Here is a 21630-nt window from a genome sequence, read left to right on the forward strand (position 1 = left end):
TCAGTCCAGGGAGGCTGGTGTACCTGCACAGATGACAGCTGCGTCCCACGGGTGCTGGCAGTCCTTGGCCCCCAGGGGCCCGGCCCTGCACTCTCCCAGCTCCGTCTCATTGCCCAGGCAGCCCACTCTGCTCAGCACTCTGTCCGCAGAGGCATCCTGGGGGTGGAGAAGATGGGGCGCCGCCACCGCCGCCCCACAGCCCAGCTGTTGGCAGAGCACCTCTGCGTCGTGCAGGTCCCAGGAGTGACTGCACACAGGGCCCCACTGGCCCTTGAACTGCACCTGCACTCTCCCAGAGCACGGGCTGCTCAGCCTCACCTGCAGACCCCCTGACAGCAACACACACAGCACAGTGAGGGCCCGGGCTCTGTTTCTCACCCCACTGCCTTACAATAACAAGGATAACTACACTTGTCATGACCTTTATTTATTACAAAAAACTCCTCAAATAATGTTTAAAGAAATAAGAAAACAAACAATTGTTTTATTTATGTATTTTTCTTTCTATTTATTTATCTCTATTTTTATTTATGTCAGAACAAAACACAATGTATATTTTAAAAGGAAAATTAATATATCATAACACAAGTATATTAAATTGTTTCAAACAGTACACACAAACATATACAGTGGCAAGAAAAAGTATGTGAACCCTTTGGAATTACCTGGATTTCTGCGTAAATTGGTCATAAAATGTGATCTGATCTACATCTAAGTCACGACAATAGACAAACACAGTGTGGTTAAACTAATACCACACAAACAATTATATGTTTTCATGTTTTTATTGAACACACCGTGTAAACATTCACAGTGCAGGGTGGAAAAAGTATGTGAACCCCTGGATTTAATAACTGGTTGACCCTCCTTTGGCAGCAATAACCTCAACCAAACGTTTCCTGTAGGTCGGGAGGAATTTTGGACCATTCCTCTTTACAAAACTGTTTCACTTCAGCAATATTCTTGGGATGTCTGGTGTGAATCACTCTCTTGAGGTCATGCCACAGCATCTCAATCGGGTTGAGGTCAGGACTCTGACTGGGCCACTCCAGAAGGCGTATTTTCTTCTGTTGAAGCCATTCTGTTGTTGATTTACTTCTGTGCTTTGGGTCGTTGTCCTGCTGCATCACCCATTTTCTGTTGAGCTACAATTGGCGGACAGATGGCCTTACATTCTCCTGCAAAATTTCTTGATAAACTTGGGAATTCATTTTTCCGTCGATTATAGCAACCTGTCCAGGCCCTGAGACAGCAAAGCAGCCCCAAACCACGATGCCCCCTCCACCATACTTCACAGTTGGGATGAGGTTTTGATGTTGGTGTGCAGTGCCTTTTTTTCTCCCATGAATAGTGTTGTGTGTTCCTTCCATACAACTCAACTTTGGTTTCATCTGTCCACAGAATATTTTGCCAGTAGTGCTGTGGAACATCCAGGTGCTCTTTTGCAAACTTCAGAATTCAGAAACAAAGTTTTTTTTTTACAGCAATGGCTTCCTCCGTGGTGTCCTCCCATGAACTCCATTCTTGTTTAGTGTTTTACGTATCGTAGACTCGCCAACAGAGATGTTAGCATATTCCAGAGATTTCTGTAAGCTTTTAGCTGACACTCTAGGATTTATCTTAACCTCATTGAGCATTCTGCTCTGTGCTCTTGCAGTCATCTTTGCAGGACGGCCACTCCTAGGGAGAGTAGCAACAGTGCTGAACTTTCTCCATTTATAGACAATTTGTCTTACTGTGGACTGATAAACATCAAGGCTTTTAGAGATACTTTTGTAACCCTTTCCAGCTTTATGCAAGTCAACAATTCTTAATCTTTGGTCTTCTGAGAGCTCTTTTGTTCAAGGCATGGTTCACATCAGGCAATGCTTCTTGAGAATAGCAAACTCAAAATGTGTGAGTGTTTTTTATAGGGCAGGGCAGCTCTAATCAACACCTCCAATCTTGTCTCATTGATTGCACTCCAGGTTAGCTGACTCCTGACTCCAATTAGCTTTTGGAGAAGTCATAAGCCTAGGTGTTCACATACTTTTTCCACCCTACACTGTAAATGTTTACACGGTGTGTTCAATGAAAACATGACAACATATAATTGTTTGTGTGGTATTAGTTTAAGCAGACTGTGTTTGTCTATTGTTGTGACTTAGATGAAGATCAAATCAAATTTTATTACCAATTTATGCAGAAATCGAGGTAATTCCAAAGGGTTCACATTAAGAACCATTAAGAGACGCAGGAGAACAAGTGTCACAGTGGTTTGGATACAGGGCACTGGACCCAGGTGCGAAGAGTAGTAGAATGGTCGATAAAGCAAGCGGTCGTGGGCAACAGGTAACAGGAACAACAGAGTCAGGCAAGAGACATGGTCAAACAGGGCAAAGGTCAATCGATTAGGCGAACAGAATAACAAAGGGAATCCAGGAATTGGTGAACAGGTAGACGGGCAAAAGGTCAAAACACCTAAGAAGTCAGAAGAATGAGTAGAGTGGTTGGAAACGATACTAAGGAGTGATCGAGACTTTGCAAAGACATCTGGGAGGTGACAGAGAGGGAAGAGGTAACCAGGAACAGGTGTGTGGGAAGCTAGGGAAACAAGGATGATCAAAGTGCAGTTGTAAAAGACATTCCAATTACAAACAGAATGTAGTCACTACATGCAAACAGTAGTTTGGAATCAGGTATTAGCAGTGATTTTGTTTATTGCCTATATATAACTTATGTATTAAATATGCTGTACTGCTGTTTTCATGCAGTGTTGGAATTATATTTGTAAATTAAAAATGAGGCTTTGACAATCAAAGAAAATATAGTTTGTTTTTTAACAAAACAAAAAAAATTGGCAAATTTCACCAAACAATCAAACAAAAAAAAAGTTATTTGGGGTCCATGACAATTCATCTCCATCAATTAGTCCCACAGGTAATTCAACCCCATGACAATTCACCCCATCATACGTTCTCCACATGAGCATTTGCAGCCATGAATGCATTAACTTATAGTAGAGCCATAGAACACATACACACACACACACACATATATATAATATATATATATACACACGCACACACATATATATATAAATATATAATATATATATACACACATTTTGTATAATATTTTTTTCTTAATTTATTAATTTATTTACAACTATCTTAAATAGTTCAGTCATATACAACAAATTAGGACAGTTGGCTCTGGAGGCTGGAGGCTAAATCAGGTTTCACATCAAAATTGTTATCTTCCCTGGCATAGTGGTTAATTGTGATGTTCATTCCACATGTTCTCTGCCAGAGGCCACTCTTGCTCCATTCTTGTTCCTGTCTTTTTCAGACTAACCTAATAATTGAATAATCTTCCATGGTTAATCAATCACTCATTACACCTACATCTGATCCATCCATTCATCTACCCATGAATACAGACAGATGACTAATTTAAGAAAAAAAAACAGAAAGTGTCTCAGTGAGGTGTTGGGCACCACGAGCCCCAGAACAGCTTCAATGCTCTTGGCACAGATTCTACGAGTCTCTGGACTCTACTGGAGGGATGAACACTACTGGTGTTCAATTGGGTTGAGATCTGGTGACTGTGAAGGCCATAGCATATGATTCACATCATTTTCATACTTATCACACCATTCAGAGACCATTGTCATCCTGGAAGAGCCAGGAAAATGCCCACCACAGCATAACAGAGCCTCCGGACCCCCTCACTGTAGGGGTCCAGCAGTCAGGCCTGTCCCATTCTCTTGGTGTCCCACACATGCACTCGCCCACTTGTCCAGAATATGGTGAAGGATGACTCATCTGACCATTGTCACCCATCTATATATATCCCTTTGTTACACAGAGAAGACACAAAGTCTTGCTAGTATACTACTGCAATTATGATTACCTTTTTTTTATATAATTTCCTTGAGTTAAAATGTATCAGATACAATTATCAGTAATAAGGCGATTAATAAGTCTATTGCACAGCTTCACTTAATTTCAATAAAATCATGTATCATATATTTCCGCAAAATGTTGTTCATACAGCCAAGGATATAGCACTAACACATTATTATTATAAGTATTATTAGTAGTAGTAGTAGTAGTGGTAGTAGTAGTAGTAATAGTATCTCTCTTTGCTGATGTTGTTGCCTCCTTCTCCTCCAAGATCACAGACCGTCTCTCCTGCCTCGCTGACCTTGTAATCTCTGGGACTGCTCTCGCCTCGTTCTCCTCCTACCTCAGTGACCGGTCCTACCAAGTGAGGCATGGCGAGGTTCCTCATCCACCCCCCAACCTCTCCTCACAGGCGTACCCCAAGGCTCTGTCCTGGGTCCGCTCCTGTTCTCTCTCTACACTCGCTCCCTGGGCCCCCTCATCGCTTCCCATGTTTTCTCTTACCATTTTTATGCAGATAATGCTCAGATCTTCCTGTCTTTTCCCTCCTCCTGACCCTCTTGCATCTCTTCCTGTTTGTCTGCTATCTCCACCTGGATGCACTCAACCTCAACCTCTCCAAATTGGATCTCTTCTTTCTCCCACACTCTTCTTCACCTTCTGCTGATCTCTCCATCTCAATCCCGTTGGAATCCACCACACTCTCTCCTTCTTCTTCCACTAAGAACCTAGGAGTCACCCTCGATCCTGTGCTCTCCTACACCCAGCACATCACCACGCTGACACGCACCTGTAGATTCTTCCTGAGCAACATACGCCGGATCCGTCCCTTCCTCATCGACTACTGCTCATCCAGTCACTGGTCCTCTCCCGCCTGGACTACTGCAAATCCCTCCTGGCCGGCCTGCCTGCTACTACTACCCGCCGCTCCAGCTCATCCAGAACTCTGCGGCTCGTCTGGTGTCTCTCTGCCCCGATTCGCACATGCTACTCCACTGCTCCGCTCCCTCCACTGGCTCCTGATAGCGGCACGCATTCAGTTCAAGACATTGACCCTCACCTACCGCTGTCTCGACCACACTGCACCAAGCTACCTGCAGACACTCGTCTCTCCATACATCCCCTCCAGAGCACTGCGCTCCTCCAGTGCCAGAAGACTAACTCTGCCTCCTCTCCACTCTCCCTCCTCCAGAGCCGCTCCTTCTCATCCCTGAACCCTAAATGGTGGAACGACCTTCCCACCGAAGTCAAAACAGCAGAGTCCCTGACCTCCTTCCGGCACTTACTCAAGACACATCTTTTCAGACAGTAGTTATAACTTAGTAATTTACTCTCCTTTAAGATAGCACTTATACAACACCTTTTCATACCTCTTGCTTTGCTTTACTAGTACTTATATTGTTTATTGTGATTTCCCCTATGCTCCCTTTCTTTTGGCCCTTGACTGTGACTTAACATGTTGTCTGCACTTATCAGCTTTTATAATTTAGGACGTAAGATGTTTTGTATTAATACTAGCATTAGAAATAGCATGTATACAGACTGAGCAAATTAGATTTACCAGGCTAAGCAAAGTTCAACAAAGTACATTTGTTAGAAATTCCTCCTACGATAAAAGGACCACACAGTGAAGAGAGAGCCCACAGCTGTTTGTCTGTTAAAAGTCTATCTGTTGACTTAATTGATTCCCAGACAGGCAGGAGCTGTCTTTGATAATGATTGAGGGACAGTTGTAAAAGATGACCGTAGGACCGGACTTCTTTGCAAAAATATCAAAGAAAGTAATTTGGTTTGCGGATCCCAGATCTCCCCCCTGGACGACAGATCGTAAATAGACTCGGGCTCCCTCGGGCCTTTTGATTGGATGAACGTCCACAACATTCTACATAATTTTCCTATAAAGCTTCACTCATGTTTGTAAACAATAAGTTCTTACTGAAGGAATTCCCTGACATGGTGCTTCCAAGCCGGCTTGTTAATAAAGTTCTATTTGCTTTATCTCAACAACTTTTCCAATTATTTCCAAGAAGGGTTCAACAGTGTAAATTGGAATTTGTAAAATGTATTATGCCTTGAACTGCACTGTATTATTGCACTTTGTATTGCGCTTATATTTTGTTGCCCTGGACAAGGGCATCTACTAATAAATAAATAAATAAATAAATAAATAAATAAAAAGGCATTACTACAGCTTTTTTTGATTTAAAAAAATATTATTATTATTATTATGGCATTACAGATTACAGGCTATAATTGGTACCTATTTTCTCTACTAAAAGTGACAGCACTGCAGCTCAGATAAATTATTATTCAATGCAATTATGAATATGAACAAAGTAACATTATAATAAAATACTATCACAGCGTGTCCATTATTCATAGCAAAATGCTTTAAAAAATTACTTTTTTTTAACAGATGCTTTAATTTCTTGAGAGTTGTGTGTTTTGGGATTGTTTTTATTTGGAATGTGCTTGTTTGGGCATTCATTACTATTAGCCTACATTTGACATCACGAGATGATTCTCAGAAAACCATTAGCTAAATTTGTCAAAGTTTGCACAGAATAACACAAGTCTTATATCATATAGTCATGAAGGTTCAATGCAACGAACTTGCAGAGTTAGTGCGGAGCTGCGTACTAACCACGGGACCATCTCCAGTTAGGTGCTGCTTTCAGTTTCTTGCACTTGACCTTAAATGTTCAATACATTATTTAACCATTTTCTATGCAACTTTCACCCAAGTTGCAGTTTGACTTGTACTTCAAGAAGCAATGGTCATAATTTTAATAATTCATAACTATGCAATTATTGTTTGTGGTAGTGTTGTAATTTAGTTTGTCTAATGATGATCAGCAATGCAGAAACTTATTCTGCAATTTGTCTGCTTATATTTGAATGGTCCCACATGCTTGCATTTCTAATCATGATCAACTTAACAAAAATATATATCGGCAGAGGCATGCTAGGATTACAATACATTCGGGGCTTAGCTCTGAGTCCAAACCCGGTGTTTTCTTTTGAGATCCGGGGCTATTCATAAAACATTCGGGCCCCGGACACCCAGACCTAATGACACCGCTGTATTTCAATTCTATATAATTTTAAATCAATACATAAGAAATAACATCCCTGACATCTCAAATCAAACCCACAACGCCGGGCTCGCAGCGGTGCTGGAGGGAGAAACCAGTATGCCAGCAGTCAAACAGTCAAAGCAGATACAAACTTTACTGTGAAACCAACAGGTAGCCTACAGCCACCGCAGCCAGTACTGATTAGTTATTTGAGTTGGTCATAAATGAGGAAATAATAATAATAATAAATACAAAATAAATGTGTGTATATTATATTAATTATAACTATAATTAACCACAGGGTCATGGGCGGCCAAGGCTCATTGATGCACGTGGGGAGCAAAGGCTGGCCCGTGTGGTACGATCCAACAGACGAGCTACTGTAGCTCAAATTGCTGAAAAAGTGAATGCTGGTTCTGATAGAAAGGTGTCAGAACACACAGTGCATCGCAGTTTGTTGCGTATGGGGCTGCGTAGCCACAGTCCAGTCAGGGTGCCCATGCTGACCCCTGTCCACTGCCGAAAGCGCCTACAATGGGCACATTAGCATCAGAACTGGACCACGTAGCAATGGAAGAAGGTGGCCTGGTCTGATGAATCACAAGTTCAAGGTGTTGACTTGGCCTCCAAATCCCCAGATGTCAATCCAATCGAGCATCTGTGGGATGTGCTGCACAAACAAGTCCGATCCATGGAGACCCCACCTCGCAACTTACAGGACTTAAAGGATCTGCTGTTAACGTCTTGGTGCCAGATACCACAGCACACCTTCAGAGGTCTAGTGGAGTCCATGCCTCGACGGGTCAGGGCTGTTTTGGTGGCAAAAGGGGGACCTACACAATATTATATATACAGTGGGGGGAAAAAGTATTTGATCCCCTGCTGATTTTGTATGTTTGCCCACTATATATATATATATATAAATACACTCACCTAAAGGATTATTAGGAACACCTGTTCAATTTCTCATTAATGCAATTATCTAACCAACCAATCACATGGCAGTTGCTTCAATGCATTTAGGGGTGTGGTCCTGGTCAAGACAATCTCCTGAACTCCAAACTGAATGTCTGAATGGGAAAGAAAGGTGATTTAAGCAATTTTGAGCGTGGCATGGTTGTTGGTGCCAGACGGGCCGGTCTGAGTATTTCACAATCTGCTCATTTACTGGGATTTTCACGCACAACCATTTCTAGGGTTTACAAAGAATGGTGTGAAAAGGGAAAAACATCCAGTATGCGGCAGTCCTGTGGGCGAAAATGCCTTGTTGATGCTAGAGGTCAGAGGAGAATGGGCCGACTGATTCAAGCTGATAGAAGAGCAACTTTGACTGAAATAACCACTCGTTACAACCGAGGTATGCAGCAAAGCATTTGTGAAGCCACAACACGTACAACCTTGAGGCGGATGGGCTACAACAGCAGAAGACCCCACCGGGTACCACTCATCTCCACTACAAATAGGATACAATTTGCACAAGCTCACCAAAATTGGACAGTTGAAGACTGGAAAAATGTTGCCTGGTCTGATGAGTCTCGATTTCTGTTGAGACATTCAGATGGTAGAGTCAGAATTTGGCGTAAACAGAATGAGAACATGGATCCATCATGCCTTGTTACCACTGTGCAGGTTGGTGGTGGTGGTGTAATGGTGTGGGGCATGTTTTCTTGGCACACTTTAGGCCCCTTAGTGCCAATTGGGCATCGTTTAAATGCCACGGCCTACCTGAGCATTGTTTCTGACCATGTCCATCCCTTTAAGACCACCATGTACCCATCCTCTGATGGCTACTTCCAGCAGGATAATGCACCATGTCACAAAGGTCGAATCATTTCAAATTGGTTTCTTGAACATGACAATGAGTTCACTGTACTAAACTGGCCCCCACAGTCACCAGATCTCAACCCAATAGAGCATCTTTGGGATGTGGTGGAACGGGAGCTTCGTGCCCTGGATGTGCATCCCACAAATCTCCATCAACTGCAAGATGCTATCCTATCAATATGGGCCAACATTTCTAAAGAATGCTTTCAGCACCTTGTTGAATCAATGCCACGTAGAATTAAGGCAGTTCTGAAGGCGAAAGGGGGTCAAACACAGTATTAGTATGGTGTTCCTAATAATCCTTTAGGTGAGTGTATATATATCCCAAATATATAAATATATATATTCTCCACATGAAGATTTGTAACATTGACAGAGGAAATTTTTGTCACAGTGAAAAAGATAAAGAAACACAGAAGACGCTTATGTTGAAATTGATAAATTAATAAATAAATGTTAAAATAAATACACAAATAAATAAATACATATTGAAATAACTATTTAAATAAATACATCAACGTCCATGTATTTATGTATTTATTTCAACATTTATTTATTTATTACTTATTTATTTCAACATTTATTTATGAATGTATTTATTCCTGTATTGATTTCAACATTTATTTATGAATGTATTATTTTGTCTGTGTATTTACTTTAAAATTTTGGCATGGATAGTCCTCCATACTTTTCAAAAATTGGAACAATAATGGCACATTCATATATTTAGATTCTTTCACTGATTCACATATTGAAAGATTATTATACCTAATCCTGTGTAACAATTTAAAAAATCCAACATTGGATTAGAATAAAATCCAATATTCTAGATTCATATAATTTATGTTTCTGTATGATTACATATATACTTTTTCCATCTGTTTAATTATTTGAACTGTTCCACTAATTAATAAGTCTTAACATATTGGAAAATTTCACAGTCAGAATATATAAATTTTTTTAAGAAGCTGCATCAAACAGCACAAACAGAAGATCTAACTATAATGCACCCACATTTCAAGTAAATGAAGGGTTAAAAAGACACAAACGTGGTAAGCGACCAGTGATTTCAAATACATATAAAATATGCATATAAAACCATATACAAATAAATGCTTCTTCAAAAAAAAAAACCACAACAGTCGCTTGTTTCTGAGTTCCCCATCATTCACATTTTATATAAAAAATAATATTGGATAAAACATATTGGAATTGAAGTAAAAATATGGTATGATATGTAAATTAAAACCTAATATCTCCCAGTTTCTCAGTATTAATAATAAACTTATAAGTGCAGTAACGAGCCTGGTGGGGTGATACATATATATATATATACATATATATATATATACATATATATATATATATATATATACACATATATATATATATATATATATATATATATATATATACATATACATATACATATATATATATATATATATACATATACATATACATATATATATATATATATATATATACATACACATATACATATATATATATATATATGTTGACATAATTAAATTAAATCATAATCATAATAATTACATGTATGTTGTTTGTGAGAAACACTAATTTTTAAAATAAACTGTTTGAAAATCGGTAAAACGTTTTCCAGTTTTCCTCATGTTTCCAGAGAGACATTGGCTTGTTAGTAAGTGCAGTAACTGCCTGCCAGTCTATATGTATATAGAAACGTATCAGCTAACTGATTTATTTTTGATTAATTTATTTATTAGGAACCTAATCATACACACACGCATATATATATATATATATATATATATATATATATATATATATATATATATATTTATATATATAATTGGGAAATAACAATTTGGGAACCTTATCATATATATATATATATATATATATATATATATATATATATATATATATATATATATATGATTAGGTACCAAATATGTTATTACAGGTTTTACTAGTCTCTTAATTTTCTTTCTCTTGGATATCACTTCTCTTGTATTTTCGCTGATATGAATATAAATAGATTGGAAACTTATATATTTTAGTTTTAATCAACTTAAATAATTACAATTAAAATACATTTAAAAACTCATAAAACCACAGAAACATATGAATGATGCATTTAGTTGGAGCTTCATCACTTTATAACATCAAATATAATTAATTGAAACAGAAGGTCCTTACTTGTGAGATGGAAATTGATGGAGATGAACAGAAGAAGCCACATTTCGCTGATCTGTGTGAAGAGTAATCAATAATCACGCGCTGACATCTCTCAGTCTCTGCTGTGTCTAACAGCTCACAGCGACGGGGTGGGCAAGATACACAGCGGCTGTGTGTGTCGGGGCCAAGAGCCTTGTTTGGTAAAGATCAGGTACAGGCCGGGTTCATAGGAGCCAATTACAATGTGCAGCGCTCAGTGTGACCTTATATGAAAGACACCGAGAGGTGCAGGTGCAGGGAGCAGAGCTGGCTGGCTCTCTGGGAGGAGCTGCAGTGTATTTTTGGGGTGTAAGTAATTACTTATGTTCTTATAGTGTTTTAAAATTGTAGTAATGAATAGTTATAATGTAGGTAATGTGTAATTATTTATGCTTTTGTGTAGATATACATACAAATCTGTAATAATATAACAACATCACTAATAAGACACCAGCAGTGTTATAACTATAGTGATTTTCTCAGCACATCCACCCATGAATTGTACAGTGTAAAATGTTGCCAGTGCAGATACTTGCTCTCCAGTACTTGTGTTTCTTCCTGTTTCAGTGACTGACCCAGCTGAGCCCATTGCTGTTACTGCAGCCCAGCAGGGAGAGCGTGGAAATGACCTGAGTGAGACAGGAAGTGACCAGTTCACTGGTGTTGTGTTCTCTCTGCTCCAGTCAGCCTCCTCAGTGGCCTTTCTACAGAATCACACAGCTAAACATAAAGCCAGTCAGTCAATCCTGCTCTCTGTGACTTTTCTTTAAACATCTCCAGTTTATCGCCTTCGTTCCCCTGCTTTGAATCTCTGGTTCATATCCATCGCAGCCACTTCTTCCACACTGAACTCCTCCCAGGAGTCTGTGGATCCGAACACAAGTAGCACAGGCCTGGAGACGCTCTCCCCAGGTAGCCCCCGCTGTGCCCAGGGTCCCAGCTATTGAACAGGGTGCTGCTGAGGTGATAGAAAGGAGCTCATGCCATTACACTGTAGCTCAGCAAGGTAGGAGCCACAGCCGGGGAAATGGAGGAGTTATAAAATTAGATTATTGTACTTGACATTATGACATTGCTGCTGTTTCACTAATATTTGTGAAAGCTAGTTCACTGGTTGGCTCTGTGGCTCTTCCTGTATTGGAAATGATGGATAATATGAAACAAAATAAATGTAATAAACTATACATTTAAAAGAGGTATGGGCCCATATGTATACCTTCAATATAATTGTATAAATCTTGTATTTTAAGTTACATGAGCTCTCTGAAATCCAGTTCCTTTGTGACTGTAAGCATTTCTCACATTTGTCGTTTGATGTCTACATGTCGTCAGTAGCGGATTGGCCGTCTGGAGCACCGGGAGAATTCCCAGAGGGCCGGGCGACCTGTGGGCCGATATTTATTATTATTATTATTATTATTATTATTATTATTATTATTATTATTATAATTTTTTATATAAACTATTGGAAATCCCAGGATGATCTCTCAGAGGTAATACCAGGTACTGGATGTAATATATATATTTTTAATCATGAATTAATATTACATTAGTCCAGCCCGGTACCGGTATTACCTCCGAGAGATCATCTGGGCCTTTCCAATAGCTTATAGCACGAATACATCACCTCCCTGAGCGACACAGGACTGGCTGCAGCCCGTAGCCACGACCCTTCCCTCCGAGAATTTAGAGACTTTTACATTGCAGTTTATAATTAACAAGCTTTTGCTATGAACCACAGTATTTTTGTTAGCTATGGATTCAGAACATCTTCAGATGTATGTATGTATAATTTACTTATAGTCAGTATTTGAGTGGAAAATGTGTAATGCCTCGGTTCCACGTGCTTAAGCGTCATGTCGTACCATGCCGTCCTCAGACGCGTCCCAGAGCTTTTACTGCAAAACCAGGCCATTATGAAGTCCATCCCCCTAATACAGGAGCAGCGACTGTGGTTTTGGTTTGTGTTTCTGTTAAAACAGAGACAGGAAACTCTAGAGCCACACAGCCTGAGTGGAGAGGACTTTGTGTCTGTTTTATTCTTTGTGCTTTACATGATTGTAAACAGCGTAATAAACACACGTTTCTGTTAAGAGATATTAGGAAGAGCTGAACGTGTAGAGACAACATTATATTCAGACAAGCATGTTCACTTACGAATACGGTTCCATGTGCAACAATAATACTAAATAGCGAATATGTATTGTTATTATTATCGTCATAATTTGTGCTAGCATATATGTATTTTAAACACAGCGTGACTCCCTTAACTTATTACTCTTACTACAGATTTGTAACTGCAAACAATACTTGTTGCCATATTATTTATAATTTACTTATCAGACATCCTTAACCAGGCAAGTTACATCTGAAACAAAATACACACGTTTCACGATTAATCATCCAGATACAATATAGCAGCTTATAATTGAACTAAAGTGCACGTCTCAGTCATGGCGTTTATGGATGCATTTATTAAACCAGTCCTTAATGTTTTAGAGGGAAACCCAGATCTGCTGTATTTATTTATTCATTCATTTAACTTGTAAATCAATCAATCAATCAATCAGTTTGTATTTGTATAGCGCCCTTCGCAGGGTAGCCACAGAGAGCTTTACAGACTGGTAAACATACAACAAACGTACAGCAAAATAAAATACATAAATACAATAAAATTAAATATAGACCTGTAAACATTTTACATGATCTAGAATAAAGTGAGAGAACATTTAAGTAAATAAACCATTTAGGCACGGAGGAGAGAAAAACGAAAAACTCCTATGGATGGCGTGTAGGAGAAAATTAATCTCTGGGGGTCCACGGCTTAGGGCCCAGGCCTAATGGGCCAGGGCACACGTGGGCACTTGGCACACGTTAACTGAATCGTGTTCGCCTTCACACTGACTGACACAATACAGCCTGAAACATGGCCAGCTGTTCATACAATATTAATAACATTATTATCCTTCAGTTTATTGTAACTAGTCAGGCACTGCAATGGTCCTGTGAAATCCAAGTGTTTAATACTCGGAAATTAACTGTAAGCAGTAAAACAAAGCAGTCATTTCTTCGTGATTGCACAGGGATCTTCCGACACAATGTATCTGATCTCTTCCCTGTCTGTCTCCAGTCCAGCGCATTCCTCTCTTCTGAAAGCTAATCATGTCCTCAGTGGGGACGGACGCTTACGGACACGTCCAGCACCAGATATTTAACCTCCACAAAACACGGATGCGCCCAGACGCTTAGCCAGTGGAAACGGGGCAAGAGACTCGTTTTAATTAAAAGCATAATGATTGAGCCTGACTATAAGCTATTACTTCCACTATGCTGCAATATTTATAATCTTTAGCTAAAACAACTATGAATTACAACTGAATTTTTGTTACTTTTCTCCAGCCCCATTCATGCTATACAAATAAGGTTTTATTATTATTATTATTATTATTATTATTATTATTATTATTATTATTATTATTATTATTATTGATTCATTCAATTGATCAAATGGAGGTGCTGCTGCTGTTCTAGCTATTATACCATTTCTATTTCAATCTAGGCTTCAGATAAAGATGGGAACTTGTAGCAGAGCACAAATCTCTCACGGGCAGCAACATAATAAACAACGATTTAATTAACTGTTTAATTCCTATGCAATAAGCAATTACTTCACTTTTTCATAAGGGGGATCTCTCTCCCACGCTCTCATCCAGCTTGCCCCTGCGTCGGTCTGGAAGCCCCAGTGTGATGAAGCGGCTTTGCCTCTCATCCCTTAAGCAGGAAATGTCCGTGCATACTATCATTATTGTTATTGTTTTCATTTGTAATTTGTTTTACTGTTTAATCTGCAAAAAGTGTTCCTTAGCATTATAAATCACTATGATAGCGGTATGGTATTTACATAATCAATACTTATCTAGTTTGGTTACGTGGGAGAGGTTTTCCTGCCCGGAAACCATATGAGGGTCACGTCTTAAACAGCATTTTGCTTTCTTACAGCGTTAAATCTGATAGGGAATTTGTTTGGTTTGTTTTTGGTTTTCTTTGCTGGTGTTTGTATTTTCTTCTGTTTGTTAATGTTTCCTCTTGGTTATTCCTTTATGATTTTGTTGCGGTGAAGGGGTTAGTGACCTCCGTGAAGTTGGCACCCCATGTGTTCAGAATATGGATCAAAATATATGCATTCATTAGTGCTGCATTTGTGCTGGTTTGTGCCACAAAAATCATCGTTTGTGCCGGTATGGTTCCCGAGATATTAAAGATGATATTTTATGAGCTGTGACGTCACTCAGCACCCCATCAACGTCCAAATCGCCCCAAAATAGTCTCTTTCGTTTGTGCTACGTTAGTGCCGGTTTGTGCCGTATTTGTTTTCATCACTGCAGTTATAGTTTTTTAGATATTAATTTTGTAATTATCAGCGATGACGTCACCTAGCACCCCATCAAACTCCAAATCGATCCGATTGTAGAATCACAATACCAATGAGACTCTCAATTTTCAGCATTTTATTACCCAAATCCTCTGAAACCCCAAAAATCTCAGAATGATCAGCCCCACTTTAGCAGCCGCTCACTGCTCAATTGTAGCAGAGCATTTAATTCAACTGCACAATCTTAAAGCTCCCAGTGTCTCCTGCTGGGCTCTCAGTGCTCTCTGTCTGCACATGGTCTGCACAGGGCCCGAGCGTCCTGCTGATTGCGGTGTGCAGAGTCTCCGGGGCCGGCTGCAACTGTAGTGTTATCATGGAACAACCACAGTGAAATCATGGTAAAACATGGCAAAGTATACAAACCGTGGAAAAGCACAACAGAGCACAGCAGGTGTGCGGTGCAGTCATGAGAAAACTGCCAGCGGTCATGGAGGGGACTGTGGGACTGATGTCACTGTGAAACAATCGGCAGGGACAGAGCTGAATAGACTGAAGAGATGACTATTACAGTGAGGCCACAGAGTCTTACCCTCACTGGACCCTCCCTGAACCTGTCTGTCCATTTGATTGTTCAGCACTAGTACAGATGAAGGCGGGCCCCTCTCCCCTGAGAAATACACACACACAAACATGCACACATACACTGATCAGCCATAACATTATGACCACCTGCCTAATATTGTGTAGGTCCCCCTTTTGCTGCCAAAACAGCCCTGACCCGTCGAGGCATGGACTCCACTAAACCTCTGAAGGTCTGCTGTGGTATCTGGCACCAAGACGTTAGCAGCAGATCCATTAATTCCTGTAAGTTGCAAGGTGGGGCCTCCATGGATCAGAATTGTTTGTCCAGCACATCCCACAGATGTGCATTTGGATTGAGATCTGGGGAATTTGGAGGCCAAGTCAACACCTTGAATTCATTGTTGTGTTCTTCAAACCATTCCTGAACCATTTTTGCTTTGTGGCAGGGTGCATTATCCTGCTGAAAGAGGCCAATGCCATCAGGGAATACCGTTTCCATGAAAGGGTGTACATGGTCTGCAACAATGCTTAGGTAGGTGGTACGTGTCAAAGTAACATCCACATGAATTACAGGACCCAAGGTTTCCCAGCAGAACATTGCCCAAAGCATCACACTGCCTCCGCCGGCTTGCCTTCTTCCCATAGTGCATCCTGGTGCCATGTGTCCTCCAGGTAAGCGACACACACGCACCTGGCCATCCACGTGATATAAAAGAAAACGTGATTCATCAGACTGAGACACAGCAGCCATGAGAACACACTGAGACACAGCCATGAGAACACACTGAGACACAGCCATGAGAACACACTGAGACACAGCCATGAGAACACACTGAGACACAGCCTAGAGAACACACTGAGACACAGCCGTGAGAACACACTGAGACACAGCAGCCATGAGAACACACTGACACACAGCCATGAGAACACACTGAGACACAGCCATGAGAACACACTGAGACACAGCCATGAGAACACACTGAGACACAGCCATGAGAACACACTGAGACACGGTCATGAGAACACACTGAGACACAGCAGCCATGAGAACACACTGAGACACAGCCATGAGAACACACTGAGACACAGCTGCCATGAGAACACACTGAGACACAGCCATGAGAACACACTGAGACACAGTCATGAGAACACACTGAGACAAAGCAGCCATGAGAACACACTGAGACACAGCAGCCATGAGAACACACTGAGACACAGCTGCCATGAGAACACACTGAGACACAGCCATGAGAACACACTGAGACACAGACATGAGAACACACTGAGACACAGCCATGAGAACACACTGAGACACAGCAGCCATGAGAACACACTGAGACACAGCCATGAGAACACACTGAGACACATACATGAGAACACACTGAGACACAGCAGCCATGAGAACACACTGAGACACAGTCATGAGAACACACTGAGACACAGACATGAGAACACACTGAGACACAGCCATGAGAACACACTGAGACACAGCCATGAGAACACACTGAGACACAGCCATGAGAACACACTGAGACAAAGCAGCCATGAGAACACACTGAGACACAGCAGCCATGCGAACACACTGAGACACAGCCATGAGAACACACTGAGACACAGCTGCCATGAGAACACACTGAGACACGGCCATGAGAACACACTGAGACACAACCATGAGAACACACTGAGACACAGCAGACATGAGAACACACTGAGACACAGCCATGAGAACACACTGAGACACAGCAGCCATGAGAACACACTGAGACACAGCCATGAGAACAAACTGAGACACAACCATGAGAATACACTGAGACACAGCCATGAGAACACACTGAGACACAGCCATGAGAACACACTGAGACACAGCCATGAAAACACCCTGAGACACGGCCATGAGAACACACTGAGACACAGCAGCCATGAGAACACACTGAGACACAGCAGCCATGAGAACACACTGAGACACAGCCATGAGAACACACTGAGACACAGCCATGAGAACACACTGAGACAAAGCAGCCATGAGAACACACTGAGACACAGCAGCCATGCGAACACACTGAGACACAGCCATGAGAACACACTGAGACACAGCTGCCATGAGAACACACTGAGACACAGCCATGAGAACACACTGAGACACAGCAGCCATGAGAACACACTGAGACACAGCCATGAGAACACACTGAGACACATACATGAGAACACACTGAGACACAGCAGCCATGAGAACACACTGAGACACAACCATGAGAACACACTGAGACACAGCAGACATGAGAACACACTGAGACACAGCCATGAGAACACACTGAGACACAGCAGCCATGAGAACACACTGAGACACAGCCATGAGAACACACTGAGACACATACATGAGAACACACTGAGACACAGCAGCCATGAGAACACACTGAGACACAGTCATGAGAACACACTGAGACACAGCCATGAGAACACACTGAGACACAGCCATGAGAACACACTGTGACACGGCCATGAGAACACACTGAGACACAACCATGAGAACACACTGAGACACAGCAGACATGAGAACACACTGAGACACAGCCATGAGAACACACTGAGACACAGCAGCCATGAGAACACACTGAGACACAGCCATGAGAACAAACTGAGACACAACCATGAGAATACACTGAGACACAGCCATGAGAACACACTGAGACACAGCCATGAGAACACACTGAGACACAGCCATGAAAACACCCTGAGACACGGCCATGAGAACACACTGAGACACAGCAGCCATGTGAATACACTGAGACACAGCCATGAGAACACACTGAGACACAGCCATGAGAACACACTGAGACACAGCCATGAGAACACACTGAGACAAAGCAGCCATGAGAACACACTGAGACACAGCCATGAGAACACACTGAGACACAGCTGCCATGAGAACACACTGAGACACAGCCATGAGAACACACTGAGACACAGCAGCCATGAGAACACACTGAGACACAGCCATGAGAACACACTGAGACACATACATGAGAACACACTGAGACACAGCAGCCATGAGAACACACTGAGACACAGTCATGAGAACACACTGAGACACAGCCATGAGAACACACTGAGACACAGCCATGAGAACACACTGAGACACGGCCATGAGAACACACTGAGACACAACCATGAGAACACACTGAGACACAGCAGACATGAGAACACACTGAGACACAGCCATGAGAACACACTGAGACACAGCAGCCATGAGAACACACTGAGACACAGCCATGAGAACAAACTGAGACACAACCATGAGAATACACTGAGACACAGCCATGAGAACACACTGAGACACAGCCATGAGAACACACTGAGACACAGCCATGAAAACACCCTGAGACACGGCCATGAGAACACACTGAGACACAGCAGCCATGAGAATACACTGAGACACAGCCATGAGAACACACTGAGACACAGCCATGAGAACACACTGAGACACAGCCATGAGAACACACTGAGACAAAGCAGCCATGAGAACACACTGAGACACAGCCATGAGAACACACTGAGACACAGCTGCCATGAGAACACACTGAGACACAGCCATGAGAACACACTGAGACACAGCAGCCATGAGAACACACTGAGACACAGCCATGAGAACACACTGAGACACATACATGAGAACACACTGAGACACAGCAGCCATGAGAACACACTGAGACACAGTCATGAGAACACACTGAGACACAGCCATGAGAACACACTGAGACACAGCCATGAGAACACACTGAGACACGGCCATGAGAACACACTGAGACACAACCATGAGAACACACTGAGACACAGCAGACATGAGAACACACTGAGACACAGCAGACATGAGAACACACTGAGACACAGCAGCCATGAGAACACACTGAGACACAGCCATGAGAACAAACTGAGACACAACCATGAGAATACACTGAGACACAGCCATGAGAACACACTGAGACACAGCCATGAGAACACACTGAGACACAGCCATGAAAACACCCTGAGACACGGCCATGAGAACACACTGAGACACAGCAGCCATGAGAACACACTGAGACACAGTCATGAGAACACACTGAGACACATACATGAGAACACACTGAGACACAGCAGCCATGAGAACACACTGAGACACAGTCATGAGAACACACTGAGACACAGCCATGAGAACACACTGAGACACGGCCATGAGAACACACTGAGACACAACCATGAGAACACACTGAGACACAGCAGTCATGAGAACACACTGAGACACAGCAGCCATGAGAACACACTGAGACACAGCCATGAGAACACACTGAGACACAGCCGTGAGAACACACTGAGACACAACCATGAGAACACACTGAGACACAGCAGTCATGAGAACACACTGAGACACAGCAGCCATGAGAACACACTGAGACACAGCAGCCATGAGAACACACTGAGACACAGCCATGCAAACACACTGAGACACAGACATGAGAACACACTGAGACATAGCCATGAGAACACACTGAGACACAGCCATGAGAACACACTGAGACACAGCCATGAGAACACACTGAGACACAGTCATGAGAACACACTGAGACACAGCCATGAGAACACACTGAGACACAGTCATGAGAACACACTGAGACACAGCAGCCATGAGAACACAGGCTGTCAGAGACAGACCTGTACAGCCAGTGTGTGTTTCTCCGGTGTGTAATAATGCGGCCGCCTGTCCTGCTGCTGCAGCTTTCTGAGCCGTGCTGCTGTGGGTCTCAGAGCGGGACACTGGCGTCTCCACTGTCACTCCTGGAAGAGGGTCAATGGGGGTCATCAGAGAGATCTGAGGACTTGGGCATCTTTACAAACACAGTGCACTCTTTAAGCACTTTCAACTGATCAATAGTTGTTTAATTTACTTTTCCTGAAAAGTACATATTATTTAAAGACTCAAATCATGACATCAATCAAACAAATCAATGCAAGAAAAATAATTGGACACAAAGAGATAGATTTACAGTTGATTGTACTGACTGAACACAGATCACAGGCACTCAATTAATTGCAAACCTGAGAGTTTCCTTGTGTGCGACCGATCCAGATGGGACTTCTGATCAATCTCCTCATAAACAGCTTCATACTCCTTAGACACACCTGCGGAGAAAACACTCACAACTTCAGCACTAATGTCCTGTAAGAAAGTGTGTGTTAATGACACATTAGTGGTGAATGACATGAGTTGTGTGCAGTGCCAGCCTACCTGTGTGTCTGCGGTGTGTTTGAATGAAGAGAGCCGCTGACACCGCACACAGAGGCAGCCCCAGAGTCACACAGCACACAATCAGACCCACAATCCACCCTGTCCGTTCTCCTGCAACGACACACTTCAGTCAAACACAGGCAATAACACAATCATGAATAACTAACATTTTTAAAGTTCATTTTCAATTTTCAGTGTCAATTTCATTTCTGATTCACCATTTACAGAGACGAGCACCACTGATGTGAAACAGGAGACGTCAATGCTGAACAAGGACCCAGCCTTACGGATATGAACACAATATGGAGCGACTGTACTGAGAGCCTGAACTGTACCTTCTGCTGGATCAGCCACAGGGGCCGAAGTGACAGGGGCATCAGGTCCTGCAACACAGAGACACTTCATCACAAACTCATATGACGA

The 21630-nt window shown here is 42.0% G+C and overlaps 1 protein-coding gene across 1 annotated transcript in view; it reads right to left on the minus strand.

The window, feature by feature from the left end:
* Nucleotides 1-21630, minus strand: part of LOC136712071 (scavenger receptor cysteine-rich type 1 protein M130-like) — a 34460-nt gene continuing 12830 nt past the window's right edge. Inside the window, exons 10-11 of the mRNA XM_066688693.1 lie at nucleotides 21543-21590; nucleotides 1-329 (exon numbers count right to left, since the gene is read on the minus strand). Of these exons, the coding sequence (XP_066544790.1) occupies nucleotides 1-329; nucleotides 21543-21590 (377 nt within the window). The remainder of the gene's footprint in view (nucleotides 330-21542; nucleotides 21591-21630) is intronic.

Source organism: Amia ocellicauda, chromosome 2, assembly GCF_036373705.1.
Source record: "Amia ocellicauda isolate fAmiCal2 chromosome 2, fAmiCal2.hap1, whole genome shotgun sequence".
Lineage (NCBI taxonomy): Eukaryota > Metazoa > Chordata > Actinopteri > Amiiformes > Amiidae > Amia > Amia ocellicauda.